This window comes from Oncorhynchus mykiss, chromosome 3, assembly GCF_057628025.1.
Source record: "Oncorhynchus mykiss isolate SJ-2025 chromosome 3, ASM5762802v1, whole genome shotgun sequence".
Classification (NCBI taxonomy): Eukaryota; Metazoa; Chordata; class Actinopteri; order Salmoniformes; family Salmonidae; genus Oncorhynchus; species Oncorhynchus mykiss.
Window position 1 is genome coordinate 60,993,813 of NC_143024.1, and position 24,478 is coordinate 61,018,290.

General features: G+C 40.8%; 1 protein-coding gene across 2 annotated transcripts; it reads left to right on the top strand.

The window, feature by feature from the left end:
• Positions 1–5,486: 5,486 nt before the first annotated feature.
• On the top strand, positions 5,487–24,299 carry gad1a (glutamate decarboxylase 1a). Of its 2 annotated transcripts, none has more exons than XM_021597140.3 (17): positions 5,487–5,988; positions 7,170–7,250; positions 9,006–9,068; positions 11,443–11,568; positions 12,282–12,524; positions 12,699–12,789; positions 15,316–15,428; positions 17,768–17,883; positions 18,144–18,223; positions 18,310–18,364; positions 18,875–18,991; positions 19,157–19,221; positions 19,323–19,401; positions 19,596–19,745; positions 20,035–20,142; positions 20,510–20,599; positions 20,713–24,299. In XM_021597140.3, the coding sequence occupies exons 2-17, from the start codon at positions 7,175–7,177 to the stop codon at positions 20,884–20,886; spliced, it is 1,746 nt and encodes a 581-aa protein (XP_021452815.1). In that variant the 5' UTR covers positions 5,487–5,988; positions 7,170–7,174; the 3' UTR covers positions 20,887–24,299. The 2 variants fall into 2 exon arrangements, with proteins under 2 accessions (XP_021452815.1, XP_021452814.1); XM_021597139.3 differs by having other exon boundaries at positions 5,535–5,988; positions 7,078–7,250.
• Positions 24,300–24,478: the final 179 nt, after the last annotated feature.

Sequence of the window (24,478 nt, forward strand, 5' to 3'; positions counted from 1 at the left end):
TTTCAGGAATCACCACCACACCACAGCAGTTAGCCTGTATTACTGTGTAATGTATTGGAAGTGATTTAAACACATAAGGGGTCATTTTCAGGGTTACACCGTGACCACCTGGATCTCTGTCATAACCCAACAGAGGGACCGACTGTAAAGCCATGGGGACATTGGAAAGACAGAGCCTACTTTCTCCCTTATCTCTAATTAGCACGTTATTGAACAAGTTATCTTGATAACTGTTGACTTATCATTGATTAGGCTGTGCTTGCAAAGATTAAATGTAGTCCTTATTGAGGTGTAATGTAGCAATGTCATATACTGTAAAACACCAACCATAGTAAAGCCACGTGAGGTTGACTTAATTCCACTAATTTAATCATCTCAACACTCTTTCCCTCCAAAACATCTAGTCCAGACATTTACCAATATCAAAAATGCTGAAACTCTTCAATAATCCATAGTATCCCCCAAGTTCAATACTGCACATTGGATATCAACGCTGCAGGTGGATGAGTGAATTACTAATAGGCCATGTGCAATACAATATAATGGTGTATTAGACCAATCCATTTACTAAACAACATTTCAATGACAGTGTCTTCAGTCGTGGTACTTTTTAGTTCTAACACATGGATGGCACCATAATGCCTTATTTATTCCCCTAAGGATCTTCTTTCAATCTTTACTCCCTTATCCAATTGCTTTTAACTCAATAAAGAAATAAAGGTTTCTTTTTCATTGTTTGATCATAATTCCTCAGATTTTAACTGGCTTTTTTGAGTCATTTACATTTTTATAAGAAAATTAAAGGATATAAGAAAATTAAAGGATTGTGTTTTTGCATATTTTAATTGGCTTTTAAGGAAAGAGGGTGCAGGGTATTTAACCGTGCAAAATTCTTAAATTGGATTCTAACTTTGACTTATTCTAGTAGGATAGAAAAAAAATGTGTGATAGAGAGAGAATTTCATGCCATTTTGATGAAAAGGGATCTAAAAAAGTCAGTACGTGACATTGTCTCACATCAAAACATATCAATTGCATGGTACATACAGTGCCTTCAGAAAGTATTCATACCCATTGACTTATTCAACATTTTGTTGTTGAAGCCTGAATTCAAAATGGATTACATAGCTTTATCTCACCCATCTGCACACAATACCCCATAATGACAAAGTGAAAATATGTAGAAATGTCTGCTAATTTATTGAAAAAGAAATACAGAAATATCTCATTTACACAAGTATTCACACCACTGAGTCAATACATGTTAGAATCACCTTTGGCAGCGATTACAGCTGTGAGTCTTTCTGGGTAAGTCTCTAAGAGCTTTGCATTCCTGGGTTGTACAATATTTGCACACTACTCTTTTTACAATTCTTCAAGCTCGGTCAAGTTGGTTGTTGATCATTGCTAGATCATTGCCATTTTCAAGTCTAGCAATAGACTTTCAAGCCGATTTAAGTCAAAACTGTAACTAGGCCACTCAGGAACATTCAATGTCGTTGTAAGCAACTCCAGTGTAAGCAACTCCAGTGTACATTTAGCCTTGGGTCTCAGGTTATTGTCCTGCTGAAATGTGAATTTGACTCTCAGTGTCTGATGGAAAACAGACTGAACCAGGTTTTCCTCTAGGATTTTCCCTGTCCTTAGCTCTATTCTGTTTATTTTTATCAACAAAAAAGCTCCCTAGTCCTTTCCAATGACAAGCATGCCATAACATGATGCAGCCACCAAAATATAAAGAGTGGTACTCAGTGATGTGTTGTCTTGGATTTGACCCAATCATTTTTTACAGTTTTACTTTAGTGACTTGTTCCAAACAGGATCCATGTTATGGAATATTTTTATTCTGTACCGACTTCTTTCTTTTCACTCTGTCATTTAGGTTAGTATTGTTGAGTAACTAAAATGCCATTGACCCATCCTCAGTTTTCTCCTACCACAGCCATTAAACTCTGTAACTGTTTTAAAGTCACCATTGGCCTCATAGTGAAATCCCTGAGCGGTTTCCTTCCTCTCCGGCAACTGAGTTAGGAAGGACACCTGTATCTTTGTAGTGACTGGGTGTATTGATACACCATCCAAAGTGTAATTAATGACTTCATCATGCATAAAGGGATATTCAATGCTTCATTTTGTTTTTACCCATCTGCCAATAGGTGGCCTTCTTTGTGAGACATTGGAAAACCTCCCTGGTCTTTGTGGTTGAATCTGTGTTTGAAATTCACTGCTCGACTGGTGGACATTACAGATAATTATTGTATCTGTGGAGTACAGAAGTGAAGTAGTCATTCAAAAATCATGTTAAACAGGATTATTGCACACAGAGAGAGTCAATGCAACTTATTATGTGTAGCACATTTGTACTCCTGAACGTATCTAGACTTGACATTAAAAAAAGGGTTTGAATACTTATTTTAATTCATAACATTTACATTATGGGGTATTGTGTGTAGGCCAGTGACACAAAATCTCAACTGAATCCATTTTAAATTCAGGCTGTAACAGCAAAATGTGCACAAAGTCAAGGGGTGAATACTTTATGAAGGCACTGTATATCAATAAAAGTATATAACCTAGAATAACCTTTTTTCCCCAGATGGATGTATTGGTTTTATTCTTCACAAAGACCTACACATTCAGAGTCCTATGAATAAAACATAACCTTGAGAATCACGGTTATATCAAAACAAATATTTTGTGACACTGGTTTGAAAAGTTGTGTAAAGGCTTGGATGTACCATCATGCCCACATCAGCGTGTACATCCAAATTGTTTATGGCTTCTTCTCTATCCAAAGGATGCCACATTAGCAGAGCGAAGACATGAATGATTGCTGTGGCAAAGACGTTGATGCAGATGACTGTTGTGACACCATTGACACCCTCTGACAGCTAAGGGGAATCCTCTGAGAGCTGCTCCTTCAGAGGAAGAAGGAAGAGAGAGAAGGATCCTACTTCCACATTCAGAAACAGTGAGGCACTCAAGTAAAGATGGCAGCAGTGTCATGGTGCCACTGGCTCTGTGACTGGGCTAGAGGTGAAAAGTGCATCATCAATTATAAACCAGGGGATAGATGACCATGATAGTACGAGGTTCAAGTAGGAAAAATAATTCGAAATGTGTCTTGCATCTCATCACAAACAAGGCACAGCATCACATAAGCCTTAGCCAGATGGGTTAACACAAACCTGCTACTTTTAGCTTGAGTGACCATACCGAGTCTGGACGTCTCAACTGAAAGACAGCACACTTTACAGGGAAGTGTCCCTATCACTACCCAAGGGCATTGGGGTCTCCTTCAGATGGAAGAGTGTCCCCTAGGCCCTCTGACACTTCCAGAACCATCTGGTCTTTCATCCAGGTAATAGTAGATCTATCAACCCAGGCTAGGGCAATTCTGCTTTGCAGATGAAAGACATCATGGTCGTTTGACTGTATGACCATGGGGGCTCTAACCTGATGTCCAAACCTCTCCACTGCAACTGTTTTTTAACTGAAATGGAACATACATTTTTGTTATCAACATTGAGCCTTTTCTCTAATAGGCCTAGTCTAGCTTTTGATGAGTGATGACATCATCAATAATAGAGACTCATTTATGAACGGTACTGCCTAGATGTGTTTTTAATGATCACATTCCCCTTAAATGGTTTACTATAGTGTTTCCCTTGGCATTCTGTGGGCAATCTCTCCGTGGTTATCATAGTTTCAAGGTGGTTTCAACACTAGGGTTTGAGGTTTATCTGCTTTCAATGGTAGGACGAAGCGCCATCTCCTGGAGACTGCTGTTAATAAGATCTATGTAACGCGATAAAGAGGACTGCATCCTTCACTTTCCTTTGGATGTCAATGAAGATCTAACGTCTGATTTTTAACGACTGCCACTTGATTAATTATGATAAATGTATCAAAACAGATTAATCACAAACATGATACATTGGGATATTCAGGATCACATTGGCAGCATGTTGCCTATCACAATGACTTGAAAATTAGCCCAAATAGAGTTTGCCATAACAGGTCTGACAGCGTCAACTGGAAACCGTTGGAGGAGCTGTCCAGGTGCTGAAAACTCCATAGAAGCACAGCCAAGGTCCGCTGAGGTCACATGGGCTCAAGTGGGCTAAAAGGCGCTGCGTGGTCTGACGTCTGCATTGGCAGTGGAGCATTTTACGTTGCTAGGCTTCTGCAGAAGTCAGGGCATTCATACTTCTTGCGCTTCGCGGAGCAGCGCAGAGCTGTTCTGAAGGAAGTTGTCAAGGAAGTGTGTTTTGTATTTATACGGGACCTCCCGCCCCCACCTACGGTCAACCAACCATGTCATTGTGGAGCTATATGGCGCTATAAGGAGCAAAAATGTGCGAGGTGCACGCCAATGTGTAATGGACCTCAATTTTACCTCTGCATGCCTCCTGTCAAATAACTTGCATACATGAAGGGACCAGAACATCTGGTAACAATGTGGACACAGTGGATGGATAAGAGACACATTTTAATAACATGTGTAGCACTGGAGGCTGCTGAGGGGAGGACGGCTCATAATAATGTCCTGAACAGAGGGAATAGAATGACACATGGTTTCTTTGATACCATGAGCCCATCCTCCCCAATTAAGGTGCCACCAACCTCCTGTGATGTGTAGACAAATGTCTGAAAATCTGAGCACAATCAGAATATGGCCTAGATCAGGACATAGGACACATATTAGAACCAGGTATAAACGAGACTTCAATAAGTAAAGCCATTCAAAATGTCTGACTCTGACCTTACAGCCAAACATAATACTTTGACCTTACGTATTGATTATGCAAGATACTAGATGAAGATTAAAATTCCATGTGCCCAGTATTTATATGAATGGTTGTTTATGATGATGAATTTATATTTTAATTGATTGAAGGATTAAACCTGTAGTCTATAGCCTAGTCTATGAATAGCTTGTTCCTTCGAATCTTATTCTTGCGCACTGGGCCTATTCTTGTTCCGTTCCATTGCACCCATGCAGCTTTGGTATGTAGCAAATCTGATAAATGTGTTGGTTTATTATTAGATTCGTGAAGTATTTGCGGAGTGGCCCACTTCATTTCTGTTAAGTTTTGGGAGGAATCATTGATGATTCATTACTGCCACCTTGTGGATTTTGTTTTCACCTTTATGCACTGACTTTGAATTTCACTGTTTCTTTACCAAAAAACGCAAGATAAATGTTGCGATCGTCATCTTAAAATTGGGACGAAAATAAGACATTATAACTTTGGCCAAAATAGCCTACTTGTCTATAAATATCGTTATTGATAATATATTTATTGTAGCCTTCATCGAAAAACAGATGAAGTCATACACGCGGAGATTTCAACAAAGCATGTTAATCCCACAGAAGAAGACCAACAATAACCTAAAAGGAGATGGCTCTTCTGATTATGGTTCCCTACTATTCCGATTTCACAAGAACAAGCCAAGGACCTCTCTCCTCCCCCCTCCTTCATCCCATATGAGCGTAATGTGTTGCATAGGATCAAACTTCCCAAATCCAAGTTCGTGACCGGGATTCCAAATCAGTTTCCAAATCGAGGTATATAGCCTCAAAGGCTATCAAACACTTACCAAAAGTCACGTTATAGATGAAAGCGCCACTATTCTATGTACATTTAGCAGACAAAGCGGATCTGTTCGATATTGGGGGGGGGGGGGAAATGTTCAGCACCAGAGGAGGTATTGGTGTGACTCATGCGTGCGTAGTAACGAATAAATAGTCAATGCACGCGGCTCTAAATATCAGCAAATCAAACGTAGGCTACTTCTCTAAAAAGGTCACTGTGGATTGGATTTTGTAGACTGATATTGAACTGATATTCAAAACCCTGTTTTTCTTGAAGTGTCAAAAGCGCACCAGACGTTGCGTTGCGTTGCCAACGGACTTTATTTCATCATCGTCCCATAGTTTCTTTCTGGGGCTCTACTTGGTCACCTGTACCCACCCTCAGCACGGTAAGATGTTTTTTAACAGGGATTATTATCTTACAAGAGCTGGATACGTGTGCTTTGTTCATTAAAGCTTTATGATAAATTGACGTTTGAGAGGCTCAAACAGGTGTTTTAACATCGTTCATAAACGATTTGTACGATAGACACAGAGAACAATACAGGCTATGCATAATATTTGTTTGCTGATATTAAAGTTATTGATTGATAAAATTGTGGTATCATTCAACTACAGTTCTTTGAGCTTTGACGGAGGGTTTTTCATTGCATGGGCATTCTTTTCCCTTGAAGTGACATTGACCTGGATAAGGGTCATCACTATTTACAAATCATCCTCTTAATTGAGGAGTCACTATCCTGTTTGTCAATCAATTGTGTAAACGTAGCATATTTTCTGTCATGATTATAAAATTAATACGTCATTTATCTGAGGTTTGACAGTTCACCTAACTTGCCTATGTGATAAATCACCAGATTAGCTGTTAATGGCATAGTTGATAATTTATCAAGGCTAATTCAGTATTTTCACTTTCAATACATAATGTTAGGGTTAAACTATTTTTTGCCCAACTCCCCGGGTTACCTTCCTATCATCAAAGGCATATACATATATAACTCTCTGAAAACAAAGAAATGCACTTGCAGTGATGGCTCATTATCCACATTGACAGCAGAGATCAGGTTGTGGAACGGATTGGCGAGGATTAATGAGTATCATTGTCGATGATGATTTGATAAAGCCTAATGAAATGTATTGTATTTATAGCCAATAAGTTATTTAGCCTTTTTTTTTTACTCTCATATCTGTCGCCTATGAATTCAGGAAAAAAGAATGTGCACTGCAGCCTCAGCCAACCTGTTAATTGATGTTTGAGAATAATTGTAGGCTACTCTGGCTGCCAGACGATGTCGTAGACATGTCTGTCGTGTCCTGTCTCCTTGCTTATTCGTAGTTGTGGATATTTCTGTCAGCGTTTGAATGAGGGATCGATCTTAAAATATCATATTCATACATTTAAAATAGCCTAGATAGGCATGTCATTATTTATATATTTTAAGGCTCAGAGACAGCTATTCTTTCTACTCTCCTTGCAGTGAATGTGACTTTTCATCTTGAATAAAATAAGAAAGGTTTCGCAGAAAGTGACAGCGAGCTTTGGAGTGAGGACATTTGTACTGTATCTTAGGAGTGATGGCGGCGTCTGCACCTTCCTCGTCTGGCAACGAACCGGATCCCAACTCGACAAATTTACGACCACCAGGCTCAAGTAGGTCCATCACAGATAAAACGCTATTTCACTTGTGCTATTTACTTTGTGGGCAATGCCATTAATCATTTCCATGGAGGAAAAAAAACTGTACCATTCTAAATGCCTCCCACGCAACAAATCACCGCATCATTGCATGCGCAGCAGACCTCCCGGCATCTGCTTGATAGACGGATCTTGCTGTCAAAATCGGTTGATGTCCTCTAAAAACATGAACTGAAGCAATTAGAAAATACTAATGGCTAGGCTAGTACCATCCTGTCGGTATTGATAAATGCAAAAATCCCAAAAGAATTTAACATGATCTTCCCCAAAAAATATACAGCCTTCTTGAATTATTATTCTGCTGTAATAAGCCTATTATTATTATTATTATTATTATTATTATTATTGCCTTCCATAAAGAGACTATAGTAGGCTATATTTGTCAGTGTATTTATACCGTCGTGGTTGAATAAAAAGTGAGAGTGAATTTAATGCTAATTTATTATGTGCAAAGTGGCGTTAATTGTAGCCACACTAAATTGGCCCTAATGGCATGTGTTCAAGCACCTTATAGTACCTTCAGCTGAGGGGGGATGTGGAGATGTAAGCGGCCAACAGCGCTGCCTCAATACTTTTTATTATCCAAGAGCTATTGAAGACAAACATAACTAACCTAGAGCCTCGGCTACATTCCAATTAGTTGCCCAAGCACATTCATATTTTGATGCAATGCTCGCCATAAATGTCCTATTTTTCCTCACATACAACCATAAAGCTCTGATTTGATATAGACTACACTCCAATGTAAATTATGCATTTGCAAATGTAAAAGATGAAACCACGAATTTGTATTTGACGTCAGATCAGAGTTAAATGTAGAAAAACTGCACCTCCGTTTTTCTCACCAGAAAAGGGATTCAGTCAGTGCTGAATTTGCTTGCAAAACTGTGCTTGCTTTGGGCTTGATGGTGTGCCAAAGCAATGAGACTGTTGCCGTGCCAGTATTAGGCTACAACTATTAATGTGCAACTTCAATTGTGTCTGTATCTCATTTGACATCAATGCATAATACGCGAGAATCCGAAATATGCTCGTGGATATCAAGCTTATTCCACCCATAATTGGCATAATTATTTGGCATTATACACGTCTTATTTCAGATATTTCTGTTGTCTTTGCATTTGTCTTCATGGGTGTAACATTGGCGTAGATTTGGTCCAGATATATGTGATTTGTGATCCTAAGCAGCGGTTAAACGTCATTCTGTGTGGAGCTGTCTGTCCCTTCCACTGGCCGCTTTTCCAGGGTCAATTTCAACAGAATTCTTCAATTCCTAGACCCCCCCCCCCCCCCTCCTCACACACAGACACACAACAACTCCCCACCTCCCCAATTTAATCCATGGGAGCCCTTGATAGCGACGTAATGCTCAGCCCTTTTTGTCACTGGCCAATGTCTGGTGATGCATGTCTGATCTTTTCAGCATCTTCTCACCCAATTAGTTCATTTGCACAGTCAGAAATGGCTAAATCGTGGAATGTTCAGCTGAAATGCCACGTTATAGGCCTATGGCCATAGTGGTATCATTGGGATAGAGCAGATGAATTAAAACACACACACAGATACATGTTAATTGATATGCATTGTTTTATCCAACATGCTTCAATATTTTCCCATCCATCACTGAGTTTGGGAGTATTTTTGCAGAAATAATATGCACTTGAGGCCTAATGTAAGGGCCTTCTCAATAGTTTTCCAAAATTATTTTAGGCTATGACGCTTGGTGTGGAGTTGCTCACGGATGTTCTAGAAAATTGGGAATGAAGATATGTGGTAAGTTTACTATTTTCATGTCATTTATTTTCGTGGACCTCATAATACATGTTCATGTAGGCTTTTGTTCTTAAGTGTATTTTAGAATGCAATTAGTCCTACGTCAAATAATTAACTGAAGAAATATCATAGCCTACATTATGTAACCTATGTTTCATATTTTATATGTTTCTCAACGTCGAGCAAGCAGACCATTCTGATATCTGATGAATAGGCTATTAGCCATACTGTTTTGGGCTAATACACAAAGACTGTGAAGCCTAGGCGGCTGTGATTACCTTCTGCCCCTTTCTTCTTTCTCTGGTCGATTGAGTGGGTTTTCATGAAGAAAGAATCAAAATGGCCATATTGATTATTACCACTGAATTTATAGTAACAAACCTGTTTTTTAATCAATATTAAAATCAGTTTGAAAAACAGCAGAGACTAGCTATTGGTCCAAAAATAACTATAGGTCTACGTTGGCACTTCCCAAAATGGAATATGAGCTCTCTTTAATCTTGGATATGTTTTCAATGTGTGTGTTTTCTTACCTTGCTTTAAAAAATATAGAATTCTTAATCAAATCGTACTATTGCGCCCTCTTATGGCCTACCTGGAAAAACATATACGTTTGCCAATGCTTAATGACCTTGGAATAAACAAATAGCCGGCTAAATTATGCAACCCCCTTTTCATTATTTTTAGGTAATTTCGACTGAAACATGAACATGTACAGTTGATTTTACTACATTCATTGTAGTTATCCACAAGTAAGATAGCCTATCTTTGTATTTGCTGAGCCAAATCTTAATATCTTATTATACGCACCTGCCTTTGTCTTTTTCTCAAAATATATCTGTAGCCTCTGAGCGGGTGTCATTTATTAAAGAGCTATATTTGGTGGAAATGATTGGAATCGGTCCTTATCATGATGCGAGTCCATCAGAAGAGAAAAGATTACTCTCATCGCGATAGTCATCTTTTCTGCTCCAGGGAACTCAAATCGCAATTCGTCAAGGTTCTGTTTTGCAGAGATAGTAGGACTACTGTCTGTCTTCTCCACTATACGCACCGATTAAGTGGAAGCAAAATGCATTAGCCCTATCTGATATGGCCAAGCGTTGAGTCTATTGTTATTGAGCCATCAGGGCCAATCAAGGACCAACAGTATAGGCCTATTTTCATTTGCCAGTCAAGTCAGTTAAGAATAAATTATTATTTACAATGATGGCCCTATGGGCCTCCCATTCACGGCCGGATATGATACAGCCTAGATTCGAACCAGGGTGTATGTAGTGATGCCTCTTGCACTGAGATGCAGTGCCTTAGACGTCTGCGCCACTTGGGAGCCCAATTCAAAGGATAAATCTAGTTTGATGTTTCAATGCGATATTTATGCCATTTTTACGTTTTGGTTTGATCTGATTCACTATATAGGCCTATAAGCCCGTTTTCCACTTTCATCTCTGTTTATTAAGTGCAATGATATTGGTTTAAAAACAACATCAAATGCTTGACCTAGTGAAATATTGGATGTATGCTTATTCGGGGTATAATCTAACATATCCTTTCTGAATGTGAAATAATACAATTATCTACAATTAGTCTTTTTTTTGAAAACAAAATAAAAATAAATTAACAGTAAAAATACTTCCAACTATCATCTCCTGATACACTTTTATGTGGTTTTATTTATTACTCTAAAAGGGTGTGGGATATCGTTTCACATCTTGTAGGCCTAGCTAGTTTATCTGAAATATTGCGTTGTTGATTGTATAATAAGATCATAAATAAGATCACATTGCAGGACTTTGTATTACTAATAATCTTAGCAGAACATTTGGAATAGGTGTTCTTTTTTTCGAAGGCCAACCTAGAAATACATTTTTGAAAAACAAAAAAAATCGGTATAGGTTAATAAATAAGATTTGAGTTAATGTGGTGTCCTCCTCAGGTCTATGAACAGATAGCCTATAAAATGTCCCATATATCATCACAGCCCAGTCCAACTATTAGGTCTGACTTCAGGCTTTAATGACATCGGTTCACTTCATTGTGTGCTCTTCCCTGCTTACTGAAGTGGAATCTGTCGGAGGGAATTAATACGAATTTACAGCTACACGAAATGACGGCTATTTGTTTTTGCTTGACTGGCTTTTGGTGCTGCTGTCACTGGGCTCAACCTCCCACTGACTCTTCCTCCCATAAAAGGCTTCCCTGGACAGGATGGGAATTTTCTCAAAACCAACCCACACCACGTCATTGTCAGCTCAATCAGTGAGAGACATTTAGGCATGTGTTTTGTGTAAAAAGGGTGTCATCAAAATGTTTGGGATTGGGAGTGATGATAGTAATCACTCATTTCAATCCTCTGCCCCTTGCAACAATTTAGGATTTTTGCAGAAGAACAACAACCTCGAGGAGAAGATTAGATCGTCGAAGGACCTGCTGGATAACAGCGACAGGGATTCCCGTTTCAGACGCACCGAGACGGACTTTTCCAATCTATTTGCTAGAGGTAGATGTCCGGATTATTTTCATTATGGGAAACGTAGGCCTATGAATAAAAAGGATGTAGGGAACTTGTTGATGTTCGCTTTGTTCAGTTGTTTTACATGGAACATGAGTCAATTTAAAATCTTAAATGTTGTTACTGATGCAAAGATTAGCCTGATTTGATCTGGTTTGAAAATACCACATCTTTATAATCAGTCTAAATCTCTGGGATTTCTTTCAATTTAGTCATGTTTGATGATAAAAGGTATTTTTTTCATTAAAAAAAACAACTTTTTGTGGAAAATAAGAAAACCCTAAATCATTAGGTTGTTAGTAATTTAAATTGAATTGATTGCTATGCCTATTTGAAACCAATATTCACAATTTGGTTTACCATAATGACGGGCTAGATCAAGTTGTAATAGCTGTAAAATAGCATAGGCTACTCAGGGATACTCACTGGAGAAATACCAAAAAGGCTAATTCGTTTGTTGCTGGAAATGACATTCTAATTTATATAATTCATACCAGCTTTAGAGAGGAAAACCAAATAAATAGTTTACAAGATGTGAAGTAGAATGAAGTCATGACACATTCTACAGAAGATTGTGAAAGTAAGCTCTTAAAAACATCCTCAAGTGAGGAAGGATGCAAACAAAAGTGATGGATTACATTTTTTTTTCGAAAATGTGAAAAACACAAATACTGTTGACATGCTTCAATTTCTCACCCTAGATTTATTACCAGCTAAAAATGGAGAGGAGCCAACTATGCAGTTTTTGTTGGAGGTGGTGGATATTCTCACAAACTACGTCCGGAAGACCTTCGACAGATCCACCAAGGTCCTGGACTTCCACCACCCCCACCAGCTGCTGGAAGGCATGGAGGGCTTCAACCTGGAGCTATCTGACCAACCTGAATCTCTGGAGCAGATCCTGGTGGACTGTAGGGATACCCTGAAATACGGAGTGAGAACAGGTGAGGACAGAGGAGACAGAGGCATAAAGCATGGCTAAACCCCCTCAGCACAATCAATATCTCTCTCATTTGTCTACAATGTGGTTTAATGATTACAGATGATCCCATAGTTGAATGATGAAGCTTTCATGAGAAATGTATCAAAAGACAAATGGTGTTGTCTCTCCCTTCCAGGTCACCCCAGGTTTTTCAATCAGCTCTCTACCGGCTTAGACATCATTGGCTTGTCAGGAGAATGGCTCACCTCCACTGCAAACACTAACATGTGAGTGGTCTTTATCTCCCCACAGTTATTACACATTTGTTATGATACATTTATACGTGTTTATTCGTGAAAGTCACAGGAACTTTACAATTTTGGAAATATGTGTATAGTATTAAAGTAGTCCTGTCGATTTTGTAAACAATGTGCCTAAACAAAGGGTCTTAGTGAGAGTTGTGTAACATAGTTTTCGTTTAAGGCAGGGGATTGTGATAAGAGGTTGAAGGATCTAATTAGGCAGAGAGTGGATTTCGTTTGGTTTTACATACCGTCTGGCGTTGAAGAAAAATGGCAATTCCTACCGTTTCAAATGGCCTCTGAAGATTTAGTTTGAAGATGAAGATCAGTGGAAGTGACATATTTAGGGCCTTTCATAAGCTTCTAAGTGAAAGATCCCAAGGATGCTCTTACAGACTGCCTTTTAAGCAAGCAAAAAGGGAGAGTTGTGTGAGTTCACTATCTGTTTGCTTTATTGTTGTTGTTGACCGACACTGTGGCTGTAGTCAGATAATACAGCCCTGCAGGCAAACTAAATTGCATATTGATTAGCATTCAAAGTTATATTGGGTGGTTGTTTTATGGAATGCTCTTTGCCTCAGAGATTTTATGGAATGCTCTTTGCCACAACAGAATGAGATATGCCCCTGAGATCTTCTGCGCAAATGTGAACAATAGACAATTGTGATTCAATATGGCTTTTCCTGTGGCAAAGGAAATCTGTAAGAGACAGCATGGCGATACACCAGGTGCCCAGGGTCTTGTCCAAGAGAAACGTTGATGCTTCGTTGGCCATGGACTATTGTTGACCAGTACACACAGATTACCAGCTGAGGCTTCCAAGTCAGTTAAGGCACTGGTCAGAGTGTATCAGCTGCTGTAAAATGCTGATCTTGTCTATGATGTCAGCCTGGGAACCCATCACAGCATTGTAAAAATCATCTTTACAAAAAAAAAAAAACATACGATATGAAAAATATTGTGTTGTGAACATTGATAAAACATTGCATTTCTGAGTGGTAAGAACCAGAGTAATCTGTGTGGTCATGGTCAATTTCCATACATTTTTGGGGCCTAAACACAGCACAGAAATACAAGCTCACCACCAAGGCTTGTCTTCTTCATGTTAGGGATTCAATTATTCATTTTGCCTGGCCCCTGACTTAATTAAAGGGTCAAAACATGGCCTGGCTGACTTGACCTTCTATGTATTGTAATCCTCAAAGGATGTATCCCTCTTTGCGCCCAGTGTTTTGAAGAGTGTTTAGTTGGTCCAGCTCATGGGATTGATATGGTGCTGAAGATCTCCTGGTGAGAGTGCTGCCACCCTGTGTATGCTATATAGCAACACTGCTGTAGATGAGTTGAATCAGAGGGTATGACTGCATCCATATTTGTTATTTGCATGAGCTAATTACTCCATCATCATTAATTACCCCTGACACGTATTGATTCCCACTACTAGGTTGACAATCACGTCCCAGGGTTATCATCAGGATTACTCTACATAAGTGAGCGAGTGCAAATTCATTTGGGACAATAGCTCCGGACTCATTTTAAACATTTCTGCTGGATAGGATGAGCCAGAGAACAAAACAAAATAAGTGCTGTGTGTATGGCACAGTGTGATACACTGCATTGCCCCACTAATGCATTGACTCATTGCATGAATAGACAGGCAGTGTAATGAGAAGAGCATTGGGCAGGACATAGTGACGATAGATGAGTTAGATGGGGATCCATTTCATTCTACATTGATCTTGCACTACCCTGGAGGAAGTTTCTAATGATATGGAAACAATCATTTATGTTGTAATTGTGATTGCATTGAATAAACATGATCGCAATGATATAATTCCTATTCTAAAAGGAGAAACGACCATTCTTCCATCATTACTCTCTGTGAGACGGGCCATGAGGGTAATATACTGTTTTAATTCAAAACACATTGAAAACAAGCTCCGTGGAAGCTGGCCTCAAGACTAACCTCAGATGCAAAGGCAATGACGCTCTCATTGTGTTGCCTCACGTTTCTAGCCTCTTCTTCTTGCTAACTCAGAGACAGGCGCTCCCTCTTGGTGCGATATTCTTAATGGACTTCAGACTATGTGACATTGATGTTCTTTCTCATTCCACTGCAACAAATGGTATCCGTAATACAATGTAACAGAGCTATCACTGAATCGCGACGGCGTTGAAAGTAGTAAGCGTGTTCCATTCTTTTCTCTGGCTTCAACGTGGCATTGCTCAATATACACATTAAGAAACATATGTAATGATAATTCAACAAAACAACACAATTTAAATCTATTTTGCACAAAAGAATAGAAAAAATAAGCTACAATTATTGGCCTTTATCACAATGGTGATGCCTTATCCTGGGATTTTGCCACCTGCCTTCATTGATTCTGTTGTTGTCAATATAGACAATGTAGATATGAGAAACGCATGACAATATGAGAGTTCAAGGCCAGTGATAGAATGGATTTCTATTGGTAGTGGGTAACTGGAGACAGGTGCTCTGTATTTCAGGTTCACCTATGAGATTGCCCCAGTCTTCGTGCTCATGGAACAGCTGACGCTGAAGAAGATGAGGGAGATCATTGGCTGGCCTGATGGAGAGGGCGATGGGATATTCTCACCAGGTGAGTGCGAAGCCAATTCTGATGAACAGTTATGAATTCAGCCATGCCTTGAGAAACTGAGGTGGGAATAAATCAAATCAAATTTATTTTTCAAATCAAATTTATTTATATCAAATCAAATTTATTTATATAGCCCTTCGTACATCAGCTGATATCTCAAAGTGCTGTACAGAAACCCAGCCTAAAACCTCAAACAGCAAGCAATGCAGGTGTAAAAGCACGGTGGCTAGGAAAAACTCCCTAGAAAGGCCAGAACCTAGGAAGAAACCTAGAGAGGAACCAGGCTATGTGGGGTGGCCAGTCCTCTTCTGGCTGTGCCGGGTGGAGATTATAACAGAACATGGCCAAGATGTTCAAATGTTCATAAATGACCAGCATGGTCGAATAATAATAAGGCAGAACAGTTGAAACTGGAGCAGCAGCACGGTCAGGTGGACTGGGGACAGCAAGGAGTCATCATGTCAGGTAGTCCTGGGGCATGGTCCTAGGGCTCAGGTCCTCCGAGAGAGAGAAAGAAAGAGAGAATTAGAGAGAGCATATGTGGGGTGGCCAGTCCTCTTCTGGCTGTGCCGGGTGGAGATTATAACAGAACATGGCCAAGATGTTCAAATGTTCATAAATGACCAGCATGGTCGAATAATAATAAGGCAGAACAGTTGAAACTGGAGCAGCAGCACGGTCAGGTGGACTGGGGACAGCAAGGAGTCATCATGTCAGGTAGTCCTGGGGCATGGTCCTAGGGCTCAGGTCCTCCGAGAGAGAGAAAGAAAGAGAGAATTAGAGAGAGCATATGTGGGGTGGCCAGTCCTCTTCTGGCTGTGCCGGGTGGAGATTATAACAGAACATGGCCAAGATGTTCAAATGTTCATAAATGACCAGCATGGTCGAATAATAATAAGGCAGAACAGTTGAAACTGGAGCAGCAGCACGGTCAGGTGGACTGGGGACAGCAAGGAGTCATCATGTCAGGTAGTCCTGGGGCATGGTCCTAGGGCTCAGGTCCTCCGAGAGAGAGAAAGAAAGAGAGAATTAGAGAGAGCATATGTGGGGTGGCCAGTCCTCTTCTGGCTGTGCCGGGTGGAGATTATAACAGAACATGGCCAAGATGTTCAAATGTTCATAAATGACCAGCATGGTCGAATAATAATAAGGCAGAACAGTTGAAACTGGAGCAGCAGCACGGTCAGGTGGACTGGGGACAGCAAGGAGTCATCATGTCAGGTAGTCCTGGGGCATGGTCCTAGGGCTCAGGTCCTCCGAGACAGAGAAAGAAAGAGAGATGGAGAGAATTAGAGAACGCACACTTAGATTCACACAAGACACCGAATAGGACAGGAGAAGTACTCCAGATATAACAAACTGACCCTAGCCCCCCGACACAAACTACTGCAGCATAAATACTGGAGGCTGAGACAGGAGGGGTCAGGAGACACTGTGGCCCCATCCGAGGACACCCCCGGACAGGGCCAAACAGGAAGGATATAACCCCACCCACTTTGCCAAAGCACAGCCCCCACACCACTAGAGGGATATCTTCAACCACCAACTTACCATTCTGAGACAAGGCTGAGTATAGACCACAAAGATCTCCGCCATGGCACAACCCAAGGGGGGGCGCCAACCCAGACAGGATGACCACATCAGTGAATCAACCCACTCAGGTGACGCACCCCTTCCAGGGACGGCATGAGAGAGCCCCAGTAAGCCAGTGACTCAGCCCCTGTAATAGGGTTAGAGGCAGAGAATCCCAGTGGAAAGAGAGGAACCGGCCAGGCAGAGACAGCAAGGGTGGTTCGTTGCTCCAGAGCCTTTCCGTTCACCTTCCCACTCCTGGGCCAGACTACACTCAATCATATGACCCACTGAAGAGATGAGTCTTCAGTAAAGACTTAAAGGTTGAGACCGAGTTTGCGTCTCTGACATGGGTAGGCAGACCGTTCCATAAAAATGGAGCTCTATAGGAGAAAGCCCTGCCTCCAGCTGTTTGCTTAGAAATTCTAGGGACAATTAGGAGGCCTGCGTCTTGTGACCGTAGCGTACGTGTAGGTATGTACGGCAGGACCAAATCAGAGAGATAGGTAGGAGCAAGCCCATGCAATGCTTTGTAGGTTAGGAGTAAAACCTTGAAATCAGCCCTTGCTTTGACAGGAAGCCAGTGTAGGGAGGCTAGCACTGGAGTAATATGATCACATTTTTTGGTTCTAGTCAGGATTCTAGCAGCCGTATTTAGCACTAACTGAAGTTTATTTAAACCTACCGTTACAGATGAAGATTCCTTACACAAGCCTTCAGATAATCGAATGCAGTTTAGTGAAAGATTGTATGCAACGTTTGTGCAGGTGGAGCGATATCCAACATGTACAGTGTGATGATCGCCCGCTACAAGTTCTTCCCTGAAGTCAAGACCAAAGGCATGACTGCTGCCCCCAGACTGGTGCTCTTCACCTCCGAGCATGTAAGTCTCATCCAACATTAATTTCCACAGCAGAACAGGTCTCCTGTCTCAGAAGCAGTATTGTATTACCAAGACAACGTCTTATTGTTATTTATTGTCACTGCTTGATTGACCCTGTCTATTCTGTATAAAGGGTTCGTGGCATGCCTGATTCAAAGCAACACAACAAATACAACCATTGGACAGTACATCAGCTGACTATATGCCAGAGCTCAGCTGATAGGTTCGTAGTCTAATGTCATGCTCATGTGTTTTGTCAGAGCCACTACTCTATAAAGAAAGCCAGTGCTGCTCTGGGCTTTGGAACAGAAAACCTGATCCTGTTGAGCACAGATGAGAGGTTTGTGGAGCCATGTCCAATTTACTGCACTGAATGAACCAACCCAGTGAGAACATCCCTTTGACGTGTCTTGTTTGCTTCTCTAGAGGGAGAGTCATTCCCGCTGATTTGGAAGCCAAGGTCATCGATGCCAAGGCGAGGGTGAGTTTTCAAACTGTCAGCCAATCAACTTCAAACTGTGGATTCGTATCCCCTGAAGACATGAAATACCTTCCGTTTGTTTCTGCACAATGATGCGATGCACTGACACAGAATTCAAATGAGAACAGCTGCCTAAAATGAATCTAGTCATCTGAATGCTCCGGTCGTCAGGTAATCTTTCATGTTTACAAAATAAAAACAGGTCTACTTCCATTTTAGGGTTAGTACTTATGCCTCCTTAAGTATTATCTTACCCACTGCCACTAGCTCCAAAGCACATTCTCCTGAAGCTAGTTCCGTTACAGGAGAGAGGTGATAGCAGGCTGTCTGCAATGGACGTGCAGTTCTGGGGTTACAAAGGCTCGCACAAGAGAAATAGTCCAATAGTCCAATTAAATCTGCTCTAACCTGTTCATAGTATGTCAAAGATTACAGAAACAGAATGCAACCATTTCAATTCACTCCAATAACACAAGGCTCCATATTCATTCTCATGGTGTATGCTTGCAGGGTTGTGTCCCAATGTTCGTGAACGCTACAGCTGGTTCCACAGTGTATGGAGCATTCGATCCCATCCACGAGCTTGCAGACATCTGCGAGAAATACAACATGTGGTTACATGTGGATGTAAGTGCGTCTTCCTACTACAGATACAGTAAGGTTGTGGTGACATCGCTCATTTCAGGGTTAATTGCAACACATTTCAATGGTCGGCTGAGCTTTAGTTGGAACATATAAGCCACCTGCCGTGTCCAATCCTTATCCTCAAAACAAACTGTTGTCTTTGTTCAGGGTGCGTGGGGAGGAGGCCTACTGATGTCCAGGAAGCACAGGCACAAGCTGTGTGGTGTAGAGAGGTAGGCTACAGCCCCGAGAAGATATCCTATTTTAAACCAATCACACACACTCATTGATGGGGGCCATGGCCTGCCTTACAGTCCGTGTTACATGTTTGCAGGGCCAACTCGGTCACCTGGAACCCTCACAAGATGATGGGTGTGCCACTGCAGTGTTCTGCCATTCTGGTCAGAGAGAGGGTAAGAGCAATACGGATAGATGGGTCATCATCCCTTATGCTGTGAATGCCACGAAACCACACTTAAAGTTAAGTCGGAGGTCACAGAGAGTTGGCTACTATTCTTATGAGTGTAGCCCAGTTTGAAGGCACCGTTTGAACGTGACGTCTCTGCCTTTCGTCCGTGTCCGTTAACCACACCATTGATCTTTACAGGGAGTTTTATCAGGCTGCAACTCCATGTGCGCTGGCTACCTCTTCCAACCAGACAAACAGTACGATGTATCGTACGACACGGGGGACAAGGCCATCCAGTGTGGACGACATGTAGATATCTTCAAATTCTGGCTCATGTGGAAAGCGAAGGTAATGTGCACATATCTGTCCAAGCTCTTATTGCAATACTTAGTCAGGATTTAAAGCGTTAGCATGGAACAGAGATTGATCTTGGATGCTGATCTTGGCTCATGGAACAGGGATTGATCTTGGATGCTGATCTTGGCTCATGGAACAGGGATTGATCTTGGATGCTGATCTTGGCTCATTGAACAGGGATTGATTGATCTTGGATGCTGATCTTGGCTCATGGAACAGAAAAAGGGTAGTTCTTGATATGAATGATCTTTCTATGTTTTGTGTATTTCCACTCCAACAGGGAACAATAGGGTTTGAACAGCACATCGACAAGTGTTTGGACCTCTCGCATTATCTCTACACTAAAATAAAGGGTCGCGAGGGCTATCAGATGGTGTTCGATGGAGAGGTGAGATTTTTCTCCCTTCATTTTCTACTTGTTTCTATTCCCAAAAACAGCAATATCTTCTAATGGATTACCCTAATAAAGGGTCAGAGGAATTACATATCTGATTCATATGAACTCATTAACTGAGATGCCCAATAGTATTCTGAGCAACACAATGTAGTGAGGCAGGCCAACTCTCCTCCCTGTCTGCCTATAGAGGTGGTGCTAGGCTTTAGAATCCCCAATTTGAACTCCTTGTGGATTTATGAACTTGCCTTGCAGAGCCTCAGATCTCAATTTGGTCTCTTAGTGAGGTTGGCTACTTCTTCTTTAGACACTCCATTGAGTAAAGACACGAACAAACAATGTTGCTGTTTTCTTTCCACAGCCCCAGCACACGAATGTCTGCTTCTGGTACCTTCCGCCAGGCATTCGTGACATGCCCGATGGTCAGGAGAAGAGGGAGAAGTTGCATAAGGTAAGGAGTAAAGGACTCGTCAGCTTTGGCCCATGAAGACTATATTCTGTATTCAGATGAGACAGCACTGACCTACTGTACATTTCTCTGAATTGTCCTTGCCTCTAAACCAGGTGGCCCCCAAGATCAAGGCATTGATGATGGAGTCTGGAACTACCATGGTGGGCTACCAGCCTCAGGGAGACAAGGTCAACTTTTTCCGAATGGTCATCTCCAATCCTGCCGCCACCAGGTCAGATATCGACTTCTTGACCGATGAGATTGAGAGACTGGGGCAGGACTTGTAATGGCCACACCCATTAGGAGGATGTTGCCCTTTGACCTTTCATTCTCAGCTTTGTCATGTCCAGCTCTAAAAAGACCCCGAGCTACACTGAGCTTCATATTCCTGTTGTCTCTTGACCAATCATGTAGGACTTTGAATCTTCAGCTGCTTATAGGTCTTTTTAGACCACAGGTAACCTTCAGAATAATAAATGTGGGTCTCATCTGTTTCCTGTCTGTTCTGTCTTTTAGCAGTGACTATGCCATTGTTAGATTTAACTATTGTACAGTATAGCCTATGTAAGAGAATACATATTCACATACTGAGTGAACCTTGAGCGACCTTTTCAGTAGAGACAGAGGACAATGCAAGGCACCTCATGGCATAGATATGTACAGTATTGTAATATACAGTACTAGTTGAAAGTTTGGAGACACCTACTCATTCCAGGAGTTTTCTTTATTATTAAGATTTTCTATGTTGTAGAATAGTGGTGAAGACATCAAAAGTATGAAATAATACATATGGAATCATGTAGGAACCAAAAAAGTGTTGAGATTCTTCAAAGTAGCCACCCTTTGCCTTGATGACAGCTTTGCACACTCTTGGCATTCTCTCAACCAGCTTCATGAGGAATGCTTTTCCAACAGTCTTGAAGGAGTTCCCACATATGCTGAGCACTTGTTGGCTGCTTTTCCTTCACTCTGCGGTCCAACTCATCCCATACCATCTCAATTGGGTTGAGGTTGGGTGATTGTGGAGGCCAGGTCATCTGATGCAGCACTCCATCACTCTCCTTCTTGGTCAAATAGCCCTTTCACAGCCTGGAGGTGTGTTGGGTCATTGTCCTGTTGAAAACAAATGATTGTCCCACTATGCGCAAACCAGATGGGATGACGTATCGCTATAAAATGCTGTGGTAGCCATGCTGGTTAAGTGTGCCTTGAATTCTAAATAAATCGCAGACAGTCGGTATCGCTATAAAATGCTGTGGTAGCCATGCTGGTTAAGTGTGCCTTGAATTCTAAATAAATCGCAGACAGTGTCACTAGCAAAGCACCCCCAGACCATCACTCCTCCTCCTCCATGCTTCACGGTGGGAACCACACATGCGGAGATCATCCATTCACCTACTCTGCGTCTCACAAATAACCAAAAATCTCAAATTTGGACTCATCAGACCAAAGGACAGATTTCAGATTTTAGGCCTTCAATTTCCATTACTCGTGTTTCTTGGCCCAAGCAAGTCTCTTTTTCTTATTGGTGTCCTTTAGTAGTGGTTTCCTTGCAGCAATTCGACCATGAAGGCCTGATTCATGCAGTCTCCTCTAAACAGTTAATGTTGAGATGTGTCTGTTACTTGAACTCTGCATTTATTTGGGCTGCAATCTGAGGTGCAGTTAACTCTAATGAACTTATCCTCTGCAGCAGAGGTCTCCTTTCCTGTGCAGATCCTCATGAGAGCCAGTTTCATCATAGAGCTTGATGGTTTTTGTGACTGCACTTGAAGAAATGTTCAAAGTTCTTGACATTTTCCGTACTGACTGACCGTCATGTCTTAAGGTAATGATGGACTGTTGTTTCTCTTTTCTTATTTGAGCTGTGCCATAATATGGACTTGGTCTTTTACCAAGTAAGGCTATCTTCTGTATACCACCCCTACCTTGTCACAACACAACTGATTTGCTCAAATGCATTAAGGAAAGAAATTCCACAAATTAACTTTTAACAAGGTACACCCTGATAATTGAAATGCATTCCAGTTGACTACCTCATGAAGCTGGTTGAGAGAATGCAAAGAGTGTGCAAAGCTGTCATCAAGGCAAAGGGTGGCCACTTTGAAGAATCTCAAATATAAAATATATTTAGATTTGTTTAACACTTTTTCTGGTTACTACATGATTATATATGTGTTATTTCATCGTTTTGATGTCTTTACTATTATTCTACAATTTAGAAAACGGTAAAAATACATTTTTTTTAAAAGAAGAAAAACCCTTGAATGAGTAGCTGCGTCCAAACTTTTGAATGGTACTGTATATATATTATAATGTACTGAATATTGGTGCTGTGTGTTGTCTATGTAGTTATTAAGCCAGGGGCACTGTATGCAACACCACATTGTATCTATTTTCCCCTTTCATATTAAGTAGAGGGAATATAACACAGTCATTGTAACAGGTACTGTATTCTATTGCTGCGTTTTTAGAGCTAATACATTTTGTGGAGATTGTGTATAGTATTGTTACATTGCTTTTGTGGCAAATATATGTCCTAGTTTTTCAGTAACACATGTTCCAATGATTATACAAACCACTAAATAGAAGTATTTAATAGATTAACCACTTGATTTATATTGTTATCTATTCCATTTGTAATGTGTCCTTACTTGTATTTTGAAACGCTACTGTGTTTTGTATAAGCATATCAAAAGGTATTTTAGTGTATTTGTGAACCAAAGAAGGGTATACTTACAAATATATATAAATAAGTCCCTTAATATAACCAATAGATGGATTAAGATATTTATATACGAATATGTAAGTCAGTCACCCTTAACCTTAGTGCAATCTGTGTTGTGTAACTGTGATATGTCATTGTGAATCACATTGACTGAATGTTATAGTGTCACATGACTAGCTGTGGGAGGGAAGCTGAGCTCTGGCAGCAAATGTGCTGTTTCTTTAGGGCTCTATTCAATCTGTATCGCTGAAGCGGTACAGATTGCGCGATAGAAATTGATAGGTCATTTCCCGTTGAGCCGACATGTGTAGAGTTTGCCGACATGTGTAGAGTTTGCCGTGAATACATTCTCCACTATAATGCGGAAACGTTGCCTTTAAATTGAAATCGCGCTGCAATGCTGCACTTCCACGATACGGATTCAATAAAGCCCTTATTTAGTGGGAAGCACAGTGATAAACCATCTGGGGAAATGTTTTATCGTAGGGACAAAGGATTGTTTGTATTTTAACAGTGATGCATTGACTGTTTTGAAGCATTTCACTTAACGAAGGGGGCCATTTAATTAAATATATAATCTTTCAAATCTATAAACTATGTCGTGGATTTGCTGGTCCTAATATGACCCGTGTGTGGACAATATTATCCCGTGAGAATCGACATGTTGCAAGAGACCAATTGTTAGTCATTGAGATGTTGACAAAACAAACGCACGGTCATGATGATGATTTTGCTTCTGTGATCAGATTGATTGAATTACATTCCTCGGTGAGTCGGATGGAGATCCCCTGTCACGGTAGCCACTTGAACCTCATACTAAGTGCAGAACATTACCGTCTTATTGACAGCACCAATAAAAATCTCAGCTTTAACAATTTTTTGGGGGGCATTTTTTTTTGCAGTTATTGTTAATGAGGTCCAATGATGATCTGTAATGAATAAATCTGTGGCTTTGAGTCCGGTCGACCAGTGTAATGGCTTGCTGTTTTTAATTCTGTACAGTGTGCAGTAATATTCCCTCTGGGGTCCTGTGTTTGCTGGCTGAATAATAAAAAGGCCTTTGGGGACAGACCTGCCTTTATGGACTCGGGTCAGCCATGGGGAACAGCAATGATGTGAGAGACATTTTGAGATGATTTACCTCAGAAGAC

Coding starts and splice junctions, on each gene's coding strand:
- gad1a (XM_021597140.3), top strand. CDS start 7,175: ATGGCGGCGTCTGCACCTTCCTCGTCTGGCAACGAACCGGATCCCAAC. Junction 12,525..12,698: donor GAAATACGGAGTGAGAACAG/GTGAGGACAGAG, acceptor TCTCCCTTCCAG/GTCACCCCAGGTTTTTCAAT. Junction 18,224..18,309: donor CTGTTGAGCACAGATGAGAG/GTTTGTGGAGCC, acceptor TTGCTTCTCTAG/AGGGAGAGTCATTCCCGCTG.